The sequence below is a fragment of the Chrysemys picta genome, chromosome 2, assembly GCF_011386835.1.
Source record: "Chrysemys picta bellii isolate R12L10 chromosome 2, ASM1138683v2, whole genome shotgun sequence".
Classification (NCBI taxonomy): Eukaryota; Metazoa; Chordata; order Testudines; family Emydidae; genus Chrysemys; species Chrysemys picta.
Genome location: NC_088792.1, coordinates 188,884,345 through 188,908,940, shown reverse-complemented (window position 1 = coordinate 188,908,940; position 24,596 = coordinate 188,884,345). Strand labels below are relative to the sequence as shown.

At 40.8% G+C, this 24,596-nt stretch overlaps 1 protein-coding gene across 9 annotated transcripts in view; it reads left to right on the top strand.

The window, feature by feature from the left end:
* ATP9B (ATPase phospholipid transporting 9B (putative)) overlaps positions 1 to 24,596 on the top strand; it is a 286,760-nt gene that overhangs the window by 133,581 nt on the left and 128,583 nt on the right. For all 9 annotated transcript variants that reach the window (XM_042860452.2, XM_008164437.4, XM_008164435.4 and 6 more), the window contains 2 exons: positions 4,293 to 4,373; positions 14,789 to 14,864. In XM_042860452.2, the coding sequence (XP_042716386.1) occupies positions 4,293 to 4,373; positions 14,789 to 14,864 (157 nt within the window). The remainder of the gene's footprint in view (positions 1 to 4,292; positions 4,374 to 14,788; positions 14,865 to 24,596) is intronic.

Sequence of the window (24,596 nt, the reverse complement as noted above, 5' to 3'; positions counted from 1 at the left end):
TTTCCCCCCCCACTTACAAGCAGCCTATCAAATAAAGTACTGTTTTGGTATCCTCTGTAAGTGTAAACCAGTGTAAACATTCTAGCACTTAGAGAAAAGAGGCCACACTTGGAATACTCTGGAAGTTCTAGCTACCTCATAACAAAAGGATATTTGAGACTTCTGTAGAAAATGGCCACAAAAGCATAGGGGACTTTAGGATCTTAATTCTTGAGAAAGATGAGAGAATTCATTTTTCACAAAATGGAAATTAAGAAGGATTCTGAAAGACAAAGATGCTCTTAGATCTCAAAAACAAAAAAAGGGGGCAAAATATAAGGTGAAGTGAATGAGTACTAAAGAACTTAGATAAATATTTATACAGAGTGGTTAAAATGTAAGAAGTTACAAAGGGCATCCATCATCAGTAGGAGCAATTAGTAAAAGCAGTAGAAGAACCATTTGGAATCAGGAAAGTATATTGTTGAACAAATGCTAATTTACATGAGATGAATCTTCCCACTTCCAAGCCTTCTAATGTTGTTTCTCAGCTAAGGTACTCTGGAAAGAAAGAAAGAAAAAGTTTTTGCTTGACACACTTGAGTGACTGTTTTTATTGTGTATGAGTATGTGTGTGGTATTAGTTTTCTGCTGTACTATCCAGTTCTGAGAGACTCTTATTTTTCAGTGAACAATAAAGCACATAATAGCCTGGATTATCTAAATTGTAGGTGATAACAGATTGGGAAGAAGTGAATAATGAAGATATAGGACACCACATGTGTATTACTTTCCTATGAATTATTTCTCATGAAGCTGATGAAAACTAACTTAATAGGACAAGAATGCAATGAGTGGAACGTCGTGTGAAAAACGACAATACATGGCTGATGGTTTAAGATGAAGAAAGATTTTTCAAGAGTTAGTGTTGAAACCTGATTAACTTTTATAACACTTATCAACAAAATAGTAGAATGATATACAGCTATATAGTCGTGCAGAGGATGGAGTAAGATATATTTCTTAACTACAAAATAAAAATGTCAGTTACAAATTAATTTGGTGACTCATAGATTTATGTAGAGAGGTACTTTTTCAGAATAAGATGGAAGCGAGTTTGATAAAATGCAAATGAGAGCTTAATGTATGGATAATTAATGAAGGTACTTGTTTATCTAAAGAACTAAAAATATGGTAAAATGGCTATGGATCTCAATATTTCACTGTCGGAGAATCACAATAACAGATGCCTCAGATATTAAGACATGATATTTAACTCTTAGGTTACCAAATTTGTGTTTTAGTAAACCCCCATATAGTCAAAGTGTCAGCATGGACAGATGATCACTATGTGTAATTCTTTATAAATAATTATTTCTACATTCAAGGTCAAATTGTGATAACGTGACCATGATGAAGGGTGTAAAAATGCTTAATTCAACTTCTGAAGGTGGCACATCCCAGATATCACAAATGAAGTGTCACTTCCTTTATAGTCTGCTGCACAGAGAAACCATGGCTAGTATGGAGGAGGTTTCTTTACTTCCATGCAGCTGATCAGCCAATGGAAAAAAAGGAAGTGAGAGGTGATGTGTGGTATGATAGTTCACTTAGGGACAGACAGGGACTGTAGTGCAGTTTGTGATACTAGGATGGACTCTTTTTGATGTCAAGTCCCCGGTCACTCTGGTTTCTTTACCCTTCCAATTTAGATGGACTCACTAGGTATCCACAGATGTTCTTTGTCCAATTCCAATGAAATCTTACTTGATCAGTTTTTGGTATTGACTGTCCAGAATGCACTAAAAGTAGGACTGTCAAGCGATTAAAAAAATTAATCATGATTAAATAATAATAGAATGCCATTTATTTAAATATTTTTGGATGTTTTGTACATTTTCAAATATATTGATTTCAATTACAAATTTATTTTTGATTACAAGTATTTGCACTGTAAAAAAACAAAATAAATAGTATTTTTCAGTTCACCTAATTTAAGTACTGTAGTACAATCTCTTTATCATGAAAGTTGAACTTACAAATGTAGAATTATGCACAAGAAATAACTACATTCAAAAATAAAACAATGTAACGCTTTAGAGCCTACAAGTCCACTCAGTCATACTTCTTGTTCAGCCAATTGCTCAAACAACTTTGTTTACATTTGCAGGAGATAATGCTGCTCGCCTCTTGTTTACAATGTCACCTGAAAATGAGAACAGGCATTCGAATGGCGCTGTTGTAACCGGTATTGCAAGATATTTATGTGCCAGATGTGCTAAAGATTCATATGTCCCCACCATTCCAGGGGACATGCGTCCATGCTGATGACGGGTTCTGCTTGATAACAATCCAAAGAAATATGGACCGACGTGTGTTCATTTTCATTATCTGAGTCAGATACCACCAGGAGAAGGTTGATTTTCCTTTTTGGTGGTTCGAGTTCTGTAGTTTCTTCATCGGAGTATTGCTCTTTTAAGACTTTTGAAAGCATGCTCCATACCTCGTCCCTCTCAGATTTTGGAAGGCACTTCAGATTCTTAAACCTTGGGTCGAGTGCTGTAGCTGTCTTTCGAACTCTCACATTGGTACCTTCTTTGCATTTTGTCAAATCTGCAGTGAAAGTGTTCTTAAAATGAACAGCATGTGCTGGGTCATCATCCGAGACGGCTATAACGTGAAATATATGGCAGAATGCGGGTAAAACAGCAGAGGACATACAATTCTCCCCCAAGGAGTTCAGTCACAAATATAATTAACACATTATTTTTTTAATGAGCGTCATCAGCATGGAAGCTGAAGCATGAAGGTACATACAAATGTTTAGCATATCTGACACGTAAATACCTTGCAATACTGGCTACAAAAATGCCATACAAATGCCTGTTCTCACTTTCTGGTGACATGGTAAATAAGAAGAGGGCAGCATTATCTCCTGTAAATGTAAACAAACTTGTTTGTCTTAGCAATTGGCTGAACAAGAAGTAGGACTGAGTGGACTTGTAGGCTCTGAAGTTTTACATTTTGTTTTGTTTTTGAGTGCAGTTATGTAACAAACAAAAAATCTACATTTGTAAGTTGCACTTTCACCACACAGAGATTGCACTACAGTACTTGTAATGAGGTGAATTGAAAAAAATACTATTTCTTTTGTTCCTTTTGCAGTGCAAATACTTGTAATCAAGAATAATATACACTTTGATTTCAATTACAACACAGAATACAATATATTTGAAAATGTAGAAAAACATCCAATCTATACAATTGTGTAAATTTTTTAGTTCTCTAGAAAGTTGCTGTCTTAATAGCTTTGGAGATTGAGAAGTCTTTTGTAAACCAAATAGGTACAGTTTATACAGTGACACTGCAAGACTCACTTCTGCCTTGCCAATCTGCCTTCCCCGCAATTGGAGGGACCAGCTCAGCAGGATGACCATAGTTCAGGCTCCATGTCCATTTAGTTAATGGTTTATCTGCTGACACAGACAGCAACATTGTTAATATAGCTTCCAACTCAAGAAGATAGTTAATTATGTGCCTAACTTTGAGCATGTGAATAATCCCATTGATTTATCATGCTCCTGTTGCAGTTGATGGAATTTTTCACGTCTACTACAATGAGAGCAGGAGCAAATTCACTGTGCCAATTCTAAATGGGGGGTGAGGTGGTATTGATGTGGACATCTGGACACTGGACTGACACCACCAAACTAATTTCCCATAGGACATTAAGTAAATCTAAGCTTTCTGTTACAGAATAGCTAGGGGGAAATCTGTTTTTTCCCCCTCTTTGTTGACTTTGGTCATTTGACAGCACTTAACATTTATTCAGTTTCATTGATTTCCCCCATATATTCATCCATTTTCTCCCTTGCTGAAAAAATGCCCATGATTGTCAATAAGGAGGCAGAAAACCCTTTTAATTATTTTTAACGGGAAAAAAATCAGGAGAATACAATTTTCATTTTAAATTAGGCTATTAAAAGAAACCTCCAATAAACAAAATCCCTTTCACACTTAAGCTATAAATACAAAACAGTTCAATAAGTGGCATCTAACATTTGTAAAAACTTGATATTTTCGTTATGTTTTCTAGCATACAAACCCTGTATAATATCAGATGTACTGTAAGCAGGGTCTGATCCTATTCCTTACTTTAGTAAAATTCTCATTGACTTCACGGAGAAAATAAATTTATTGATATTTTAAAAACATTAAAATGAACAATAGTTGCTTAGTTGTGTGTGTGTGTGTATCTATATATATATATATGCAATTAATCAATTGATGATTAAGTGTATTATGTATTACAGGATCTTTTTTCAATCAGTGCTTATGTTTATGCTCAGAAGCCACAATTGGATATTCACAGTTTTGAAGGTACCTTCACACGGGTGAGTAATACCTACGTACGTACCTGTCTATCCCAACCCCTCTACTTTCCTCTGTATGTGGAACCCATTATTTCAGTATCTAAACACAATTTATTTTTCTCTGAGTTTTAGATGAGCATTTGCTATGCCCTTGTTACAGAAGTATTTTATTAGCAATATTTTTGACAATAAATGGCAGGAAATTATATTAGCAAAGCCATGAAATTTTTTTTTTAAAGTAGAAACTAGAAATTGAGAACTTTATATGTCTATTGTTGTAGACATAGTTCAAAATAATATGTTAATATTCATTTTACTTCCAACCACAATATATATTGTCTAAAATACATAACATAGGCTGAGGTGAAATTGATCATTTAGACATTTGTCAGTAGTGTGAGGCAAAGCAGTTGCTAATTTTTCTACACTGAAGATTCATGGTTTTAAATTAAGTGTAAATCACATCAGTTGGTCTATGCTGGCTATTGTGACTTGCACGTGAGAAGCTTGTATTTTCAAAATTCAGTGTGTCCCTAAAAGAATAAAAGGTAACTGGAAAGAGGCCACATACACTTGACTTGGGCCCAAAATTACTCTGAAAAGAAACCTTCCAATATCTGTCTCCAGAATTTTGTTTTAGTTTTGTCAGTTTGTTGCTTTTATTCTTTAATTTTAAAATAGACTTTCATTTTCTAAATTAAATTTATAGCAGTAATTTATTGTTCATAGGGGTTCGTTTTGTGGCTTGGTTTTTGTTGATAATGGGAAAGGGAAGGATGAGGATGTGAAGAGACTACACAATAACCATAAGGTTGTTGTCTGTGAAAAGAAGCATAATGCAGGTAAACTTACCTGACCGTTACCCTGCAGGACAGGTCATAGATCCTTGTTAATTATTGATAATTATTAGAAAATTGCGGTAGGAAAATGAGTCTCGAGGCACATAGTTGGACAGTTCCAGCTGAGGCCTGATTACCAATTCCATATTAAGAGAGCCAAAGAAGTTGCTGAGAAAGCAGCATCATTCCTTGAGGCCCTGTTCACTGGTATGCTGGTAAGTGCTACAAAACCTGCAGTAAGATGGAGTTATTGTTGAAAGTATGGAACTAAGGTAAAATAAATTGTAGGACTGTTGTAATTATCCCCAATCCAAGCATTATAAATGCAGGAAATTCAGAGTTTAACATAAAAGAAATCTGTTCATATTAACATATGGAAATGGCCAGTCAGGTTAACTAAATCCTCTTAGCTCTGCTCACTAAAGATACAATTTGAGAGAGGTCAGAAGGAGAAAATGTCTGACGTCTTTAAAAATCAGTTAAATCTAGTTCAAGAACACAAACACTTAAAATGTCTTAATCGTGTTGTTTTTCATGAAGTCAGTAAGGGCAGAATGAAGTTTGTTTGGGTGCTGTAGCTGTGCATTTCCTTACCTTAACATGTTTGCATTTTTCTGATCAAAATATGTGCAAAAAAGTTATCAAACCTTACTAACTTTTTTTCATTAACATCCCTAAAAAACGCAGAGAAAGATTGACATCTCTGCAAGCGTACTAAGGAAGAGTTTTATTTTATTTTATTATATTTTATTTTTAGGGTGCCTGTATATGAAACAGTGGACTGAGATTCACCAATATTTCATACTCTATTTGCAACATCAGGGTTTTGCACCATTTTTTGTCACATTGGTAGTATTAATGAAACAGAACATCAGGTTTTTAAAAGATATTTGCCTTTATATTATTGTTCTTATTCGATGTAAGAGTAAATGCAAGGAAAATGTGGGGCATTATTGTGTTTCTCTTGTGGTACAAGCAAGGCTCCAATTTTGGTATGGAAATTGGTAGTGAATATCACAGCAGAGATGTGAGGGGAAAAAATAGATCACAATAATAAAACACTAGGTTTTTGCTACATCAACATACACAAGAGTATAATGCGGGTTCTTAAAGATGGGGCATGGGGAGAAGGTGTTTTGGAGACTAACGGGTGGGCCTGGCTCCACACTCCAGGTATTGTGACCTAGTACATGGGATTGGTACGTCACTCGGGTTTGTCCTGTCTGCCCCTCTGGAAATAGAGGGGCAAACAGGACAAACCTGGGTGGCCTGTGATGCTATGCACCAGGTTGCAATGCTACTCAGTTTGGTGGCCTAATCAAATGTGTTTTTATAGCCATGTCCAAGATTTTGCAGATTTTATTCAAATTCACAATTGCTATGACTACCGTGACCAAATCATAACCTTAATTATAAATTCATCATCTGTTGTTATAATTACATGTTATAGGAGGTCCTATTTGTTAAACAGTGAGTATGAGTCATATAGGATTGTATAGTCATTGCCATCAACTTGTTGCTTCTTTTGCAGTTGATCCAGGTGATTCAAATTGGTAATACATTGTAGCTCACTAATTAAAATCACTGCTGCCAATTCTGGATACCCTCAGAGCTGACATGTTGTAGCTCTTGACATTTGTATATGGAGAATGATATATACCATATATAATTTGTGCTGTTCACACAGTAAATGTGGCTGGCATTCAGCTTAACATTGCTACCAATTTCCTCAATAATATTACTGTAGGCAGGTAGTTGTTGGACTAGTTTTGCGTGCTTGACCTTCTTTATAAGAAGTTGGTTCTTAAAGATTTAGTGTTAGTTCATCTTGTTCTTAGTGATCCCTGACGCTCTGACCTGGAGTTGGGGTTTCTTCTTCTTTCCTCCAATTTCAAGATGAAGATATGATGGGGGACGGAAAACTGCCTCTTATGCTTGATTCACTTTGTTCCCAAGATCTGCTGCTTATGGCTCGAGAGCCTCTTTTTTATCAGTTAAATCTCCAGGATATTCTGGTAGAAACTGGACCAAATCCTGAGCTTTGATCCAAAATCTCTGTGTCTGGTGACTTGCAGTATAGTACCATCTTGCACACCAGACTTGGGAATGCTCATGGTATGTACAATGTCTTATTGAGAAGCCATTTAAATACTGAGTGAGAAAACACTATTCCCTGAAGTAATGAGGTTTGTGACGTGGGTATCCAGCAAGGTCATTGACCCTCTGTCAGCTGCAGTTTTTATTTTCCATAATTTGCTTATATCATAGGAATGTGGTTTTGCTGTGAGCACAGTTAGATTTGCCCGGTCACAATAAGCATGCTATCTCCTTATCAAGGGAACCTCTATCTTTGGGCAGCCAAGTTACAAGAGGGCTTAAATGATGGGTACCATACATCTTCCCACATGTTCTTGAACCTCTACCTTCTTTGGACACAAATCTGGTGCTGAACAAACTGATGGAGCATCTTTGAAACACTTGGCGAATATCGGTTCTATTAGCTGTCTCTTTTGGTAGCTGTTAAGTTAGCTATGGTAATGAGACTAGTCTGTGTCCTGGTGGCCAATTCTCCATGTATGGAATTTTTCTTTCTTGAGGGTTAAATTGTGGCTTTGCCACAAGCACTGTGCATTGCCCAATGAGCAGACTAGATAGCTGTTTGTGGCTGGTCCAGTATATTTCCCCTGGCGTGCCAGCACAACTGCACTGGGCAGTGCGAAGAGGAGCTAAAGCTGCACACACTACCCACCCTTGCTTGCCCACTTCCTGCCTCTCCACTTAGAAGAGTGAGTAGTGGCTCTGTGGAGGTTGCTTCACTTTTCCTTGCACTGGTATCTATGATATAAGGAGTGTCTTACATGCCCCACTGCTTCCTCTGCAAGAGCACACAGTACTGTGTACAACTTGGCCCTTATGTGATGATGGAATTCCATCATAGTCTTTAACTTTCTCAGTGTTTTCACCTAAACGTCACACTTTTTACTAAGGGACAATAAACTAGCTCTTTAGGTCCGATTGTACTGTGTTAGGTGGTATGAGATTAGGTTTTACAGGTTCAGAGAGACGATGATGCACCCATTTTGAGTCATCTTTTGCATTCGCTATGTCCGAGGGTTGTTCTTTGGGATTAAGCCATGCAAAATGGATTTTCTGTTACCTCCTCTATTATCTTGTACATTAAATTTGGTCAATATCAGCAGCTGTTTAGGATAGATGGATTATTTTCATGATATTCAACATATGGGGAACTCTCCTGATGATTTTGTTTGTCTCGTAAGTTAAGAGTTTCCTGTCTTGATATTCACTTCCTGTACAAAATCTTTCTAGTTCCCTACAGTGTTTCTTTCAATCTTTTCTCCAGTTGCATACTCCCCTGAAATTCCCTAAAAAAAGGTATAACTGGACAGAGTTGATAACGGTGTACTCTAAGTTCCAACCTCAGTTCTTGTTTCTCTGATCTCACAAGTACACATTCCCTTCAATCCACTCCTTTCATGTCTCTCAAATGTAAGGCAAGATCATCACAGGTATCTTTCTATTACCACCTGTTATGTGGGGCCTTAAAGAATTGTAAATTTTTGTCTTTAGGCTGAGGTTCATCTGGGACTCTGGGAAATCAACTCTTCTTCCTCAGAAGAACTTAATTGTAGCATGTGTAGGGAAAAAAAGAATTAATTTCATGGATTGCTCTACTCATCCTCAAGTTTTTATCCTCTTTAGCTAAGGTGTGGGTTTTAAGATCCATTTATCTTTCCACTCCATAATCGAGGTTAGAGTTTTGATTTTCAGTGTTGCTCATCCTGGCCTCTCCTTACCTGAGCATTATCCATAACTGTGCACTTTCACCTTTCTAACAGTAACACCTGTGTACAGAGGTGATACAAATTGTACATGTAGACAGGCAATAGAATTGCACATGCAAACCTGAAAATCAGACCCTAAATATTTCCTAGAGCTTTTCTTATACTTAAGTAAATAATGGCTTATTTTTGGACTTTGGGATGTGCAGTGCCTGGGGTAGAATGGCAGTGGTGAGGGAGAGTCAGACAGGTTGGGTAGGGAGCAAGCAGCAGTAGAGGAAAGGCAATCAAATGGTCACGGGAATGGAGAAGCACGTGGAAGCCAAGTGAGTTTCAGCACCAATCAGTATCTTGACAAGTAAGACATGAATGGAAGGAGGTTCAGCTGCCTGGATATGTTGTGGTTGCAGCAGAAAAAAGACTTAGTAGTTTCACTTGTCAGCTAGAAGAGGCAGCCTGTCTGGGGTGAAGAGAGGCTAGCCGACATGGGATGAGATGCTTCTTCTCAGTTGGCTTTATAAAATCCAGCTTTCCATGAACACTGCTCATCTTTTTATCTCTGCCATCCACTTTTAAAACATGGGAAAGCACTTTAAAAGGTACATATTAAATTTATTTTCTTAGAGAGCAAAGAGCTCTTGACGAAAGCCACTGTATAATTGCTTGTGCATTTTCACAGCCGTGTATGTACGCTTTTCTTTTCTTCTGATGTCTGATGTTAGTATATTCAAAGCTTTACAAAAACAAAAGCACAAAAATATACTGCAAAGAAAAAGGCTACACTGGTACAATGGGTTTTCTCCATCTCACAATACAAGATTAACAGAATAAAAAATTAAACTGTTGTATGAATATAATCTCCCTCTTTCTATTAAAACTCAGAATCCTTCTTCATGCTGTGGTCCACAGATCTGGTACAGATCTGACACTTCAGTCTGCTTGCAGCTTAGGGGCAGAACTCAACTTGTCAGTCACTGATGGCAGGGGAATGCCTTTGCCTCATCAAGTTCCCTCCAGTTTTTTTGCCTCCATAGTGGTTGTTAGGATGTCAAAGGCACCATCTTTCCAGATGGCGGCTAGGGAGCCTATGACCAAGCCCCCAGTTCTGGCTGTGTTGACTCAGAAGAAAAAGGTGAGGGAGAAGAGGGCCACTGTGAACAGTGCCAGATCCGGTGGGTCAGACTTACCGGATCTATCCAATTCAGATACATATTCTGCAGTTCTGACTGAAACCTAAATCACAGTCCAGGGTTACAGAGCTAAGCCTCTTTGGATTCAGTAATGCTTAAGCCTGCAAGGTCAGCACCATTGTCTGTTCCAACTCCCGGGCTGTTGTCAGATCAAAAATGACTATTACTGTGACAGACTATGTTCATCGTTCAGCATCTATGTGTTCATCTGATCCGAAAGAGAGACCATTGTGAGAGAGGAAGAGAAAGGCTTTGTGGGTTCTGAGAGCTATATCCCTTTATCTTGAAAAGAGTAGTAAAATAGAAGATATTGTGAGTCTTTCTCCAGATCCATCTTTGCCTCCTCCTTCTAAGACTCCTACAGAATCATCAGGAGGATCCTCCTCACCTTCTATGTCATCACATCCTCTGGTGCCATTGCTATCTCTAGTGAGATCCATAGCAGATTTGAGATCAGATCTTCAGTTTGAAGAGGACAAAGGAAGAGTTAAAACATCTAAACCATCCACATTTGTCACCCAAGTCTGGATTTTCTCTGTCTTCTGGACAGTTTGTGCCTCTTCCTGGGGGTATATTCTTAGATTCCAATTATTGGAGAGACTGGAAGTCCTGGGCTCTGTGGACTTACTGGGCTCCTACACAGGAGTTTCTGAATCATCCAGTTTGTGGATGGAGAAGTGATGTTCTGACTGTTAAAAATCCAGCGGTTGAGGAATCTTCGGATCTGATTCCATCAGATCCATCTGCAACTCAGTCAGTGGTCCCTTATGCTTTGTCTGAAGAAGAGGATGAGAAGTTTGCTCCTCTTTTTGAGGAAGGTTAATTTGATTCAGACTTAGCTCCTGAATTGTGGCCTGATGAGCATGTGGGTGTTGCTTCTGCATTATCTCCTTCTCAAGAGGCTTTGCAATTCCGTGAACTAGTGGGTCACATTGCATCCACTTTGAACTTACCTTTGGTTACTGTGAAAAAGGCATCACGTCCTGCATTTGACATTCATGGTGCTCCTCCCAGGAATAGGATGTTGTTACCCATATTGGATGGTCTTTTGCAACTCGCTACAGCATTTTACCTACCTCCGCTTCTTGCCAACCTACCTCTAAGAAAGTGGACAAATTCTGTCAGATACCTCATGAGGGGCTTGCATATTTTCATGCTCACTTCATGCCAACTTCTTTGGTATTTGCTGCAAGTAGTAATAAGTTCAGGTGTGGTCAAGCCCATTCGGTTCCTGTGGCTAGTCAGGGGAAGAAGATGAATACCCTTGGGAGAAAGGTATTCTCTTCTTCTCTTGGGATTAAAATAGCTAATTTACTAGGCAGTGATGGCCTATTACCAATTCCATATGTGGGAGAAGATGGCTTTGTTTGTACATGAGTTACCAGTTGATAAGAGGCTATGGTGCTCAAACTTGCTTAACCTAGCACTGGATCTTCAGATGTCTTTGTCTTACAGAAGAGGTCAGCTATTGCAAGGTCAGTCCTCCATCCAGGACCAGACAAGTTTTAAATGAATACTTGGATGAAGTGTTATTGCTCTCATGGACCCCAAAAGAGAAGTCAACAAATAGAACAAATTCTTCAGTCCGTACTACTATGTTAAACCAATGAAACATACCTTTGAGTCACCATAACCCTGGAGGACTTAATTGTGTTTATATGAGTGTCCAAGCAAATGGGTCAAGTCTGTGTGGTATATTGTTGTTAACATGGGCAAAAAGAGGATGTTTTGTACAAATCCCAACATTTAAAAGCTTCCTGAGGACATCAACTCCTGCAAGTTCATAGAACAGGACCTTGGAACCTCGTTCTGCTCCTTACAACACTCCTCAGATTGAGCCCTTGCAGCAGGTGTCAATATATTTCATAGCTCTTTAAAGTAGTCCTCCTGGTGGCTGTTGTCTCCAATCAGATTTGATTTTTTTTTTTTGAAGGTGGAAGCTTTCTCTAATGAGACAGAGTTTATATTTTAATTCAGACAGGTAATCCTCACAACTGTCATAGCATTTCACTCCCTAAATATGTTCAAGAAATCTTCCTCTTTCAGGTAAGCATCAAAGTTTAGTCCTTAAGAGCACTGACACTGCCAGGGCAGAGTAGTGCTATCTCCTGTACTGAAATCTGCTAGATGTCCATTAGTTCACCTAATTCTATATATGGGTCCTCTAATCTTAACTAATGCCATTTCCTTTGCTTTGACAAAAGTCTTCTCCACTCATAAAGGAAGATGGAAGAGATATTTATATGTAAACTACTACTTTTTGGATGCCTACATTTAAAGGATGATTCTACTTTCCACACTGCTATGTAAGTCCCATTGTAATAGATCTGTGGATCTTGGCATGAAGAATACGAAAGTTTATCTGTGGTTGCCTAACATTTCCTTTCTTCAAAAATTAAGTTCCTCAGATTGGGCCCACCCTGGAGACAAATGGATCCTCCAGAATAGAGAGAGGAAGTGGATTTTAGCCCACGAAAGCTTTACACCCAAATAAATTTGTTAATCTCTAAGGTGCCACAAGGACTCCTCGTTGTTTTTTCAAGGATTTGTGTGTGTTGTCATTAGCAGGTGAAGTTTACCATGCTGCAGTAAGAGAAATTGTTGTGATTTTTGCCTCAAAATATATTTAATATGATCTTAGAATTTAAGAAAATATACTTGAATTATTCTAGCTTTGGAAATTCTCAAATGGAGGAAATTTCAGGAGACAGGTCATTCCTCTGTTGCCAGTTACTGACTGGTCTGATTCTGCCCTCAAGCTGCAAGCAGACTGGAATACCTATTTTGATGGGTCTGTGGACCTTATTACTTGAAGAAAGGAAATTTTCAGGTAACCATGGATAGATTTTCCTATTAGATTTTAAATGTGTACTTTTAGCTATGTAAGAGTGTACATATGAATATTAAGAATTATAAAACTACCTAAGGTTGCTGTCTTGTCACTGGAGTTACAAAGAAAGTGGTGAAAAAAATAAAAAGTTACTAATAAAAGGTAACATGATCATAATGAATAGAGCAACTCATTTTCTTTTTGTTGCGTAATAGTAATTTTAATTAATCTGTGACTATGTACTTAGGTCCTTATTTTGTAAACTGATCCACGTGGGCATACACCTATGATGCTGTGAAGCCCCATTGACTTCAGTGGAACTCTGAGCATAAATAAAGTCACATTCAGGGTATCAAATATCAATAGTTGATAATCGCCTCAGCATGAACTCTCAGTGCAGTGGCAAAAAGGGTTAATGTGATCCTTCAATGTATAAAGGGAATACCAGGAAAAAGAAGGGAAGTAATCCTGCTTCTGTACACATTCTTGGTATGACCATTACTATAATACTGGGTCCAATTCTGGCTTTCACACTTCAAGAAGGTTATGGAAATACTGAAGAGAGTTCAAAGGAGGGACACAAAAATGATCCAGGGGCCAGAAAACAAGCCTTATGATGTGTGTCTAAAGGAGCTCAACTTATTCAGCTTATCGAAGGAAAGGTTGAGAGGTGACTTGATCACTGTCTCTAGGTACTTACACATGGAAAAGCTATCTGGTAGTGAGGGGCTCTTCAGTCTTGCTGACAAAGGCAAAACAAGATCCAATGGCTGGAAGTTGAAGTTAGACAAATTCTATTTTGAAATAAGATACAATTTCCTAGCAGTGAGCATAATTAAACACTGAAACAGCTTAGCGGGGAGCTGGTGGATTCATCATCTCTTAGAGTCTTTAGAACGAGAATAGATATCTTTCTAAAATATATGCTTTAATCCAGTTTCTGGAGGAAATTTTGCACACATGCACGTTAGGATGGGATTGGGATGGATGGTGGTTCTATCTGGCCTTGAAATTTGTGAATCTATTAATTCCCCTGTTCATCCCCCTTTTTTCATGGGCTACAGAGAAAACAGATTTGCCTGCATTGTCCTCAACATGCTCATTACATTTGCAGCTCTGCATTAAGACAGTAACTATGATAAAATCTCATGCTTCAGGACTGCAGTCAGTTGCCTCCGGGGTTAGGAAGGATATCCCATCCTCACCACCTAGATGCATTCTGATGCGTCCTCTGAAGCATCAGAGATCTGCCAAAGCTAGAGATGAGGCACCTGACAGGGTTCACCAGTGTTCTGAGGTGGTAGAGAGAATAATCTTCCTTACATGCCTGGCTAGGGTGTCTTATGCACAAGGTCAAACTGCCAGATTTGGGATCAACAAGGAATTTCTCCTCAAGTCAGTTTGGCAGGGACCTTAAGGTTTTTTTGCCTTCTTCTGTAGCATGCTAGGATCATCATAGGGGTATCTAGGTGAAATGTAATCACCTGTCATATACAGGAGGACAGACTAGATGATCTAGTGGTCCCTTCTGGCTGTAATATCTATGAAATATTTCACGTGAATATCTAAGGAAGATGGCCTCTCTTACATACATATAAAAATCCATATACAGTGAATACTATTGTGGAATGGCTGGCCTGAGGGTACAGGAGAGTTATTTGACAGGCTTTTATTCTTGCTTTTATTTGTGTGTGATCTGGCATCATCCTCAAATCTCTAGTTATAAACTTGGGTAGTAGAGTATTGTTGATTTACATGTTGTTCATATTTTTAACAGGAAGACAGTGATCCAACCATTCACGAAAGCCTCAGCATAGAAAATACACTATGGGCAAGCACTGTTGTTGCTTCAGGTGAGCAGTAATGCATGCTGCAGTGTCAAAGTTTATGATGTACTTAAAAGCTCCTCAGCAGCAATATATCCTATTTTACAAAGTAACTTATTAATGGTTTTCAAAACTCTTCATGATATCTCTATTGCTCCCGAGTCTCACTTTCTAACTTTATATCCAAATACGTCTTCCTGCTACTAACTCTTTACTTATTGTCTTTCTTTTTTATCCTTAACAATATCCCGTACTGTGGGTTTGTTGTTTGACTTGTGCTGTCCTTTGGACAGTACCTTAAATGCTCACCTGTTACTTTCTTTAATTGAATCTTCCTGTGTAATTCTTCCCCTTTAGCTTAATGTAGACTCAATGAAAATCCATACAATTATAGCCATTTGGGCTTTATTTCAGCATTTTTTAATAAACTATTCTAAAACGTTACATATGAAAATATTTTGATGGGCACTGGCAATCTGGATTATTCGCACCTTATCTACTGTGCATCGAATCCCTTATACACTTACATTAGACTTCTGTTACTGATCCTCCGCACTATTGATTTGTGGTCTTTCTCCTCTAAAAATTGTCAGGACAGCAGCAACCAGAGCTGAAGGTTTCTGAGGTATTCCCCACATAATTCCCTAAACACTCTTTCCTAGCCCGACCTTGACCCTCCAAATGACCCTGACCAGTATCAGCAGCATGTGTCTGCAAAATATATACCATATATGTATGTATATGTGTGTGTGTGTCTATCGATGTAAACCATTGCTAATGGTATCCTGTGCATATTTAAGTAGATATGTACCTTTTGTGTGTGCTCACATATAACAAGCGTGTGGTAACTTTAATGTATTGAGTGGAGATTTTAGAAGGGATTTTTTTTCTGTTAGTGTTGTATAACTTTTGCTTCTACTGGATATTTTGGCTTTATATCCCAAATCATGTACAGCTTAACTGCATTTTCAGTCTGCTTGCTTAGGTGTAGAGATCCTCTGTTCCATTGGTTAGGGCTAAAGGAAATCATGGTGATTTCATGATTTCATGAAAATGGGAATGAATGCAAAGTCTTAAGAATAAGCGTAGAAGGAGATTGTGAATGTGATCAGGACCTTCACAATTAAAGGTTTTGAAAACTAGGCGGGCCATTTTAAATTTAACCACTCACTTTTAAAATCATTTATCTTTTACTGTGTTTTATTATTGTATTTACTGAGATCCTGTCAGTTTCCTTTTAAAAAGAGAACAATTTAAAAATGAAAAAATTGTAATAAAAAGCCCATTGTATGCTCTATTAAGTAAACGGAGCAGGCTAGGTATAATATGACCAGGATAGCTGAAACTGTGAACCAATATAGTGCTATATTCTGAAAGAACTGTAATCATTGAGAGAGACCTGTTGAGAGACTTATTAAAAGGTAATTACACTAATGGAGCTTTGTGATCATAAGGACATGCATCACTCTTGCAAAGTCATCACAGATAAAAAATAAAGGTGCAGTCTGTGTAATTGCACAACTGGAAAAGAACTTTCATACCAGGTCCGACACCTGACTGACTAGCCTATTTGTCTGCATGTCTGTCTATGTTCTTAACTCCCAATGCTACACTATCTGAGTGCCTTCAGAGTGTTAAAAAGAAAGTAACAAATCAGTTGGTCTTTTCTTCTTTTTTTTGTCTGTTGGTGTAAATTGAATAGTTGTTTAGAAAAAGTGTGTGGTATGTCTGTGAGCTATTGAGGAGAGAAACAAAGTTGAAGAGATGAGTTGCTCGTTAAGTTCTGAATGCCGTGAGGTTAGCGGTCATTATCTGTACAGGCTATATGTTCTATAGTCTAGTGCCAGCTCCTGTGGAAGGTTTGTCTCACAAGGCTCTCCCTGTTGGTTGACAGTTGTTTAATTCCAGTGGAATGCAACTATTATTGGAGGCTCAGGGTAGAAGGTGATCTCTCGGGTAGCTTGGACAATCCCATGGAGGGCTTTGAATATCTATTCAGAGACCCTAAACTGAACTTTTCTCACTGGGGAACCAGTGCAGAGTACAACACCAGTGTTATGTGCTTATCTCAATCTGTATTACTTAGCAAGTGGCTGCTGCCCTTTCCCTGCTATGGATAATCCATAGTTCTGAGCAGGCATATTTTTGAGGAGGGTTGAAAAGACTGGGGATGACATTTCTCTTGTGAAATTTTAGTGAATAGATATTCTGGTCTGATAGACTTGTAATAGTGTTTGCCATCTTGTATGTATGTATCAGAGCATGGGGGAAATATCCTCTTATTTTTGTTCTGTATTTATATTTATAGTGTGCTTTTCATTTGACCAGGGGCATGTAGAGCCCAGGATAGGCATTTTTTTGTGTGTGTACTTAACTCTAAATAAACAACAGTAAATCATATATGGATCTCACACACACTGTCCAGGGAACTCTTATGATCAGAACAAATGACAAGATTCTTAATCCTACTTGCTACCACAGTTTGTGTCCCCTCAAGATCCTATAGGAAATATTTTACCAAAAGACAGCTGAGATCCTAAACTTTAGAAAAGCTCATTTGAAAAAATTGAGAATGCTAATCAAAGTCCCTAAAGTAAAAGAATGAGGATATTAAAATACTTAAACATATCACAATGGAGTTGCAGATGTTATGAATATCTGTAGACAAAATGGACCAGGAGAAAACACTCTTTAAATGACAATGTTCAAGAGATTATTAAAACATAATAGATATCTTTCAGACAATGGAAAACCACCCCTAGTGAGCCCAATTAAAAAGAGCATAAACTATAGTGTAAGATAATTAGGATAGCAAAGAGAGAATTTGAAGAGCAAATAAATTTCCAAGAACAGATATGAGGAAATTCTTTCAGTATGTCAGAAGCAAGAATCCTACAAGATAATCAGATCAGGATAATCAGATCAGGAAGTAAAGGGAATGATTAAGGCGGATAAGGACATTGCAGAGACGTTAAATGATTTCTTGGCATCATTTTTCACCAAAGAAAATACTGGAAGCTACCTACCTCAGGTCTAATAATGCTTAAGTACTGTCAGACTGAGGAAATGCTGGAACAAATGAATACAATAAGGGCTTGTCTACACTGCCAGCTGGATTGGCAGGCAGCAATCGATTCAGCAGGGGTCAATTTATCGCATCTAGTATAGATGAGATAAATCAACTGCTGAGCGCTCTCCAGACGACTCGGTACTCCAGCAGAAGGAGAAGTGCAAGTGGAGTCGACAGGAGAGCGTCAGCTGTCGACTTACTGCAGTGAAGACACCACGGTAAGTAGATCTAAGTACGTCAACTTCAGCTACGCTGTTCACATAGCTGAAGTTGCATATCTTAGTTCGACTCCATGCAGTAGTGTAGACAAGCCCTGAGGTGCAAGAAGTCACCAGGACTTTGTAGTATTCATCCAAGAATTCTGAAGAAACTTGAGAACTAAGTCATCTTAAGCTGAAGTGTTAACAAAAACATGTAATAGCTCATTAAAATAGTTTGTGTACCACTGGACTTGAGGGTAACAAATGTCTCACCACCTCTCCAAATGGTCTCATGAAGTTGATGAAGGGGGAGAACAGTGTAGACTCCTGTGAGACCTTCAGATGGACTTCAGGTCCCATTAGAAAGGAATGTTTGGAGTCAGATTTCAGTGCTGCACTGTTATGTCCAGGTATGTCATGCAGGTGACCCAGTATACCAGTATGGGAAAGCTGAAGAGAGGTCAACTAGGGTGAGCATTGATATGTGACTTCTAACTGTTCTTTTTCAGTGCTACCAACACTGTCTTTATGCTGTGCTCTGCTGTGGAACCCAACTGCAAAGTATCCAGGATACTGGCAGATATTACATGAAGCTAGAATTTTGATTTTGCTTTCTGAATGATTTCATCTAGAAATGGATGATTGGAGAGAGAAGTGATAGATTAAGTGTACTGCATCAACTGTTGGCTTTTTCATGATTGATCATACTATACTATTTTCCAGGGTGATCTCTTCTCTAAAAGAGGCATTCAGAATGTATGTTAGCCTGGGCACAATTGTTCTGCACCAACCTTTACCAGCCAGGATGGGCAAGAATCTGTTTAGCAGGTGGGGACTCAAATATTTTAAAGAGTTTCTAGATCTTCAGAAGGTGGTATGAGGTCAAACTCTGCCATAAGGGGCAGGAGGTTATGGGCTGTGCACTTTTAGAGATTTCTTCTGGGGCCAGATCCCTCTTATATTTGGTTGATATTTGCTGTGAAGTAAAACGAGTTGCTTGCCAGTGGTTGGTTCTTGTGTTATGCCTATAAGAAGCACACAGGATCTTTTTCAGGGGAAAAAGGCAATACGCCGCATTTATTGAGAATACAGGAGTTAGCAAATGCTTTTCAGTCTCTCTCTCTCACTCACTCACTCACTCCTGCCAGTTGATGTTTATAGTTATCAGTCCAGAGTCTGGCTCAATCTAGTGGCCAGCCAGATTGGTCCCATTCACCGGTGCCTCAAAAGAAGAAAAAGTTGGACGACCGTTTTCTGGCTAAACCTCGAGAAGTACAACCCCAGGCGAGCCACTCTTCAGCGTCTCCTTCACGTTCCGACAGAGAGCCTTCCCGCTCCCCAAGCTCTCAATGTTCGAGGCACCGAGGATTGGCTCCTCCGTAGAGCGAGGTTGGGCAGAGACAGAAAGGAGCAGCAGGCGTGGCCTCCGCAGTGGCAGAACCCACCTCAGTGGCCCTTCTGGACTCACTGGGCTTATCGCCAGGGAGGAACCCAGGGCCCACGCTCAGCAACGTATTCAGTCGCTTCCTCCACTTTCGTGCCGCCTTCCGCCGTTCACCCACACCCGGCACCTACAGTCCCGATGCCTTTCCCTCCGGCACAGTCATCAACCCTGTCATAACTCTGGCACTGTGCCTGGCTCTGACTTTGGCACCAGCCTTTACGACGTCGACACACCCGTCTCCCATGCCTGCACCATTGTCGAAGTCGACCTTGATTCAGGCACCTATGGCCCTGGTGCCGATGTTGGCACCTGGCCCCCCAACACTGACAGCTCCTGTGAGCATGCCAATGCAGCTCCCTCCTGTGAGATTGATGCTAATGCCGACATTGGCTATGACGCCTACGACCCTGGCACCATCATCGGCACCACCTCCTCCAATGCTGCCCCGGGAGTCACATGACCCGTCCGGGGCAGACAGTAGAGAGCTTCCACCACTGGCACACGCTTCCTGCCCCTTGTCACTGGACAAGGTGTTGGCAGGGAAGTCCATAGCTCCTGCATTAGAGGACAGCAGAGTTCTACAACAGTTGCTCTGCAGGGCTGCCCAACGCTTGGGCATCAAGGCCGAGGAGGTGGTTGAAGACGAGGATCCCATGGTGGACATCCTAGCACCCTTGGGGCCCTCACGGGTAGTGTTACCCCTCATAAAGATGGTGGTGGACACCACCAAAACTCTATGGCAGATGCCGGCTTCTCTGCCACCCACTGCTAAACGCAATGAGCGCTGGTATTTCGTCCCCTCCAGAGGCTTTGAGCATCTCTACTCTCATCCGCCTCCAGATTTGTTGGTCGTCGATGTGGCTAACCAGCGGGAGAGACCAGGTTTCCAAGGTCCTTCCCCAAAGAATAGGGATGCTAAACGCTTGGACCTCGTGGGTAGAAAAATCTACTCCACTGGTGGGTTACAACTCCGTATTGCTACAGCAGGCCGTTGTGAGCAGGTACTCCTATAATACCTGTGCTTGCATGGCTAAGTTTACAGAGCTCGTCCCTTTGGACTCTTGGTCTGAGTTCACCACCTTGGTGGAAGAAGGGAAATTAGTCTCCTGCGCTTCACTGCAGGCAGCCTTAGACGCTGCCACAAGAGTCATGGCGACACGGGGTGGCTATGCGATGGGGGGCCTGGTTGCAAGTCTCAGGGTTACCCTGCGAAGTCCAACAAACGATTCAGGACCTTCCATTTGAGGGTGAGACTGTTTTCAGAGAAGACTGACACACTGCTCCACAGCCTAAAAGACTCCTGGACTTGCATATCCCCGCCACTCAGCAGAGACAATTCCGCCCACAATGTCCTCAAAGGTTCCAGCAGCAGAACCACCAGGACAATTCTAGAAGGAGGAACCAGAGCGGTAGGAGAAGACAACATCCCTCTGCTAATCGAGGCCTGCACTCTGGCCCTAAACTGGCATTTTGAAGGTGTGTTTGAGGATGGCGCACCAGCCCAGAGACTGGATTCACCTCGCCTTATCTTTTCCTCCCGACTATCCCCTTTCTACTGTGCATGGTCCCATATAACTTCGGACCACTGAGTGCTTCACATGGTAGAGAGGGTATACTCAATCCAATTCTGTGCCATCCCGCCCTTCCACCCCCTTCTCCATCCCACTTCAGGGACCCTTCTCATGAGCAACTTCTCATTCAGGAGGTACAATTGCTTCTAGCCCTGGGGGCTGTGGAGGAGATTCCACTGGAGTAGGGTTTCTACTGCCGCTATTTCCTAACACGGAAGGCCAAAGGCGGCCTAAGGCCAATCCTGGACCTGGGGGACCTCAACAAGTTTGTGAGGAAACTCAGGTTCCGCATAGTCTCCTTGACCTCCATTATCCCGTCACTGGATCCAGCTGACTGGTATACCGCCCTCGACTTGAAGGACGCATATTTTCACATAGCAATAGCGCAAAACCATAGAAAGTACCTCAGGTTTGTGATCAACAGTTCCTATTACCAATTTATTGTTCTCCCTTTCGGCCTGTCAGCAGCACCTTGAGTCTTCACCAAGTGCTTGGCAGTTGTCGCCGCCTTTCTGCAGAAACATCAGGTACAGGTGTTCCCATATCTCAACGACTGGCTGATCAAAGGCCGATCCAGGGCTCAGGTGGAAGCTGAGGTGTCATTCATCAGAGCCACCATTGAGAATCTGGGCCTCCTACTGAATGAGGCGAAATCGACTCTGTCCCCAGTCCAGAGGATAGAGTTCGTAGGGGCGGTTCTGGACTCAACCCAAGCCAGAGCATTTCTACCGCAGGCAAGATTCCAGGCCCTTGACGCCATAATCCAGGGACTCAGGCAGTTCCCCACCACCACCGCGAGAAATTGTCTCAAACTGCTCGGCCATATGGCGGCCTGTACGTACGTGGTTCTGCACGCCAGACTAGGGCCACGTACCTGGCCAAGTGGAAGAGATTTTCAATCTGGTCAGCTCAGCGCTACCCTCAGTGCCCCAGATTTTGGATTATCTTTTCCACCTAAAGCAGGAACGTCTCTCGTTATCTATAAGAGTACACCTGGCTGCCATCTCGGCTTTCCACCTGCGGGCACAGGGCCGCTCGATTTTCGCGACCCCCCTGGTCAGTCGCTTCCTGAAGAGCCTCGACAGGTTGTACCTGCACGTCCGCCAACTGGTTCCTGCTTGGAAACTTAACTTGGTCCTCTCTAGGCTCATGGAGCATCCCTTTGAGCCTCTAGCAGCGTGCTCCCTGCTCTACCTCTCCTACAAGGTCGCGTTCCTGGTGGCGATCACTTCAGCCTGGAGGATGTCTGAACTCAGGGCTCTAACATCTGAGCCGCCCTACACCATCTTTTTTAAGGACAAGGTTCAGCTCAGGCCCCATCTGGCCTTCCTCCCAAAGGTTGTGTCGCAGTTCCACATCAACCAGGACATTTTCCTCCCGGTTTTCTACCCTAAGCCTCTTGCCAGTAACAGGGAACAGAGACACCACACTCTCGACGTCTGCAGAGCGCTGGACTTTTACATAGAAAGGACCAAACCATTCAGAAAGTCGGTATAGCTCTTTGTCGCAGTAGCAAACAGGATGAAGGGCCAGCCTGTTTTGACTCAGAGCATTTCATCATGGATTGTGGCCTGCATTACTGAGTGCTACCATCTAGCGGGAATCCCAGTGCCCCGATAACGGCACACTCTACAAGAGAACAAGCTTCATCAACAGCTTTCGTGGCTCAGATCCCCACCCAGGAAATCTGCAGGGCGGCGACGTGATCATCGATGCACATTTTGGCCGCACGCTATGCAATTACTAGGGAGGTCAGAGATGATGCGGCCTTTGGTAGGGCAGTACTGCAGTCAGTGGATAGCTCCGATCTCATCTCCTAATTTTGCTTGGGAGTCACCTGATTGGAATCGACATGAACAAGCACTCGAAGACGAAAAAATGGTTACTCACCTTCTCGTAACTCTTGTTCTTAGAGATGTGTTGTTCATGTCCATTCCAATATCCACCCTCCTACCCCTCTGTCAGAGTAGCCACCAGGACGGAACTGAAGGGGTGGCGGATTGGCAGGCCTATATATTAGGCACCATGGGGGCGCGACTCCAGGGAGCACACAGGCCGACCTGATGGCTGCTGCTAAGGGAAAAATGTTCCGGCCAACGTGCACATGCATGCGCACACACCTGATTGGAATCGACATGAACAACACATCTCGAAGAACAACAGTTACGAGAAGGTGAGTATACATGCAAGGCTGGGTGGCCCACTGAGATGAGTCAGGGGGTAGAGGTAGCATTCACTCCCCAAGCCCCACCAGTTGCCCCTTCCCCCCTCTCCCAAGGTCCCTACAATTTGAGAACCTCTGGTCTATTTGGACCACCATATGGGAAGGGATTTTTCCATTGGGGACATTGGTGAGTATCTGGGTTTTTTTTACTTCTCCTTCAGCGGCTTGCAGACCTGGATGGAATAGAGTAATATAAGCTAGAATTTTTAAAAAGCCGAAGAAAAAATACATTGTTGCAGCTTGCAGCCAGTGCAAGAGGTGAAGTGCAAGTGGAGGCCAGCTCCTGAAGTAAACCCTAGCATGGTACCTAGAAGGCCACTGGTATTAACCTCAGTTGGTTTCTGCTGAGAGCATAGTTTAAACATAATGGGGTTGTACAAGTGTAATTCAGGGCATAATTGGACCTGCCGAACCTTTGTAACTGGGAATGATACATAAAAAGAAAATAATCTAACATGACATTTTGGTTTGCAGTGCTGCCACTTAGAAAAGAATTTTAACAGTATTGTAAATTGAGCACATTTGGTATGGAAGTCATTGATCCTTGCAATGCCATGTTGAGAGTCCTCTTTCAGAACAGACCTCCTCTTTCAAGACTAGCTAGACCTTTGATATAGATAGTAATTTGCTGGGAGCACATATCCAGGAATGGGATTCTATTATGATTAACTTCTAAAACCAAGAATTATAGGAAAATATTTTGTTTTTGAGCTTTTAAAGTGCCTTGGGAGTCTACGTTATGAGAGGTGTCCATGCAGTATATGAATGTAACATACAATAGTTTTCTCCAGAGTTATATTTATGTAAAAATGGATTGTCTTGTACATATATAAAATGTAATTTTCACTTTGTGTGATTTATTTTTATTTATACATATATAATTAGCTTCAATTTCTTATTTTATGATTTATTAATGCTAGCCTGAAAAGAATGTGTAGAAAACTCTTTCTGCATTAGTCCTGGATGTCATGGATCATTTAAAATTTTGGGCCTTTGCATTTTGAGCTGTTTACTGTAATACTGATCTATATCTACCATAATTTAAAACTGGTAAGTTGCTTGCTGGTTATTTTTCCTTGCTTCTCAGACAGATTGTGTCTAGTATGATTAATTATTGTTCTTTTTCTTGCCTTGATGACTCTAGAAATGTTTAGAGTACATTTACATTTATAAGTGGCCTTGTTCTGCCATCATGTGTATCTAATATTAATGGCACATTCATCTCTTGAATGAAGTAGATATAATGAATT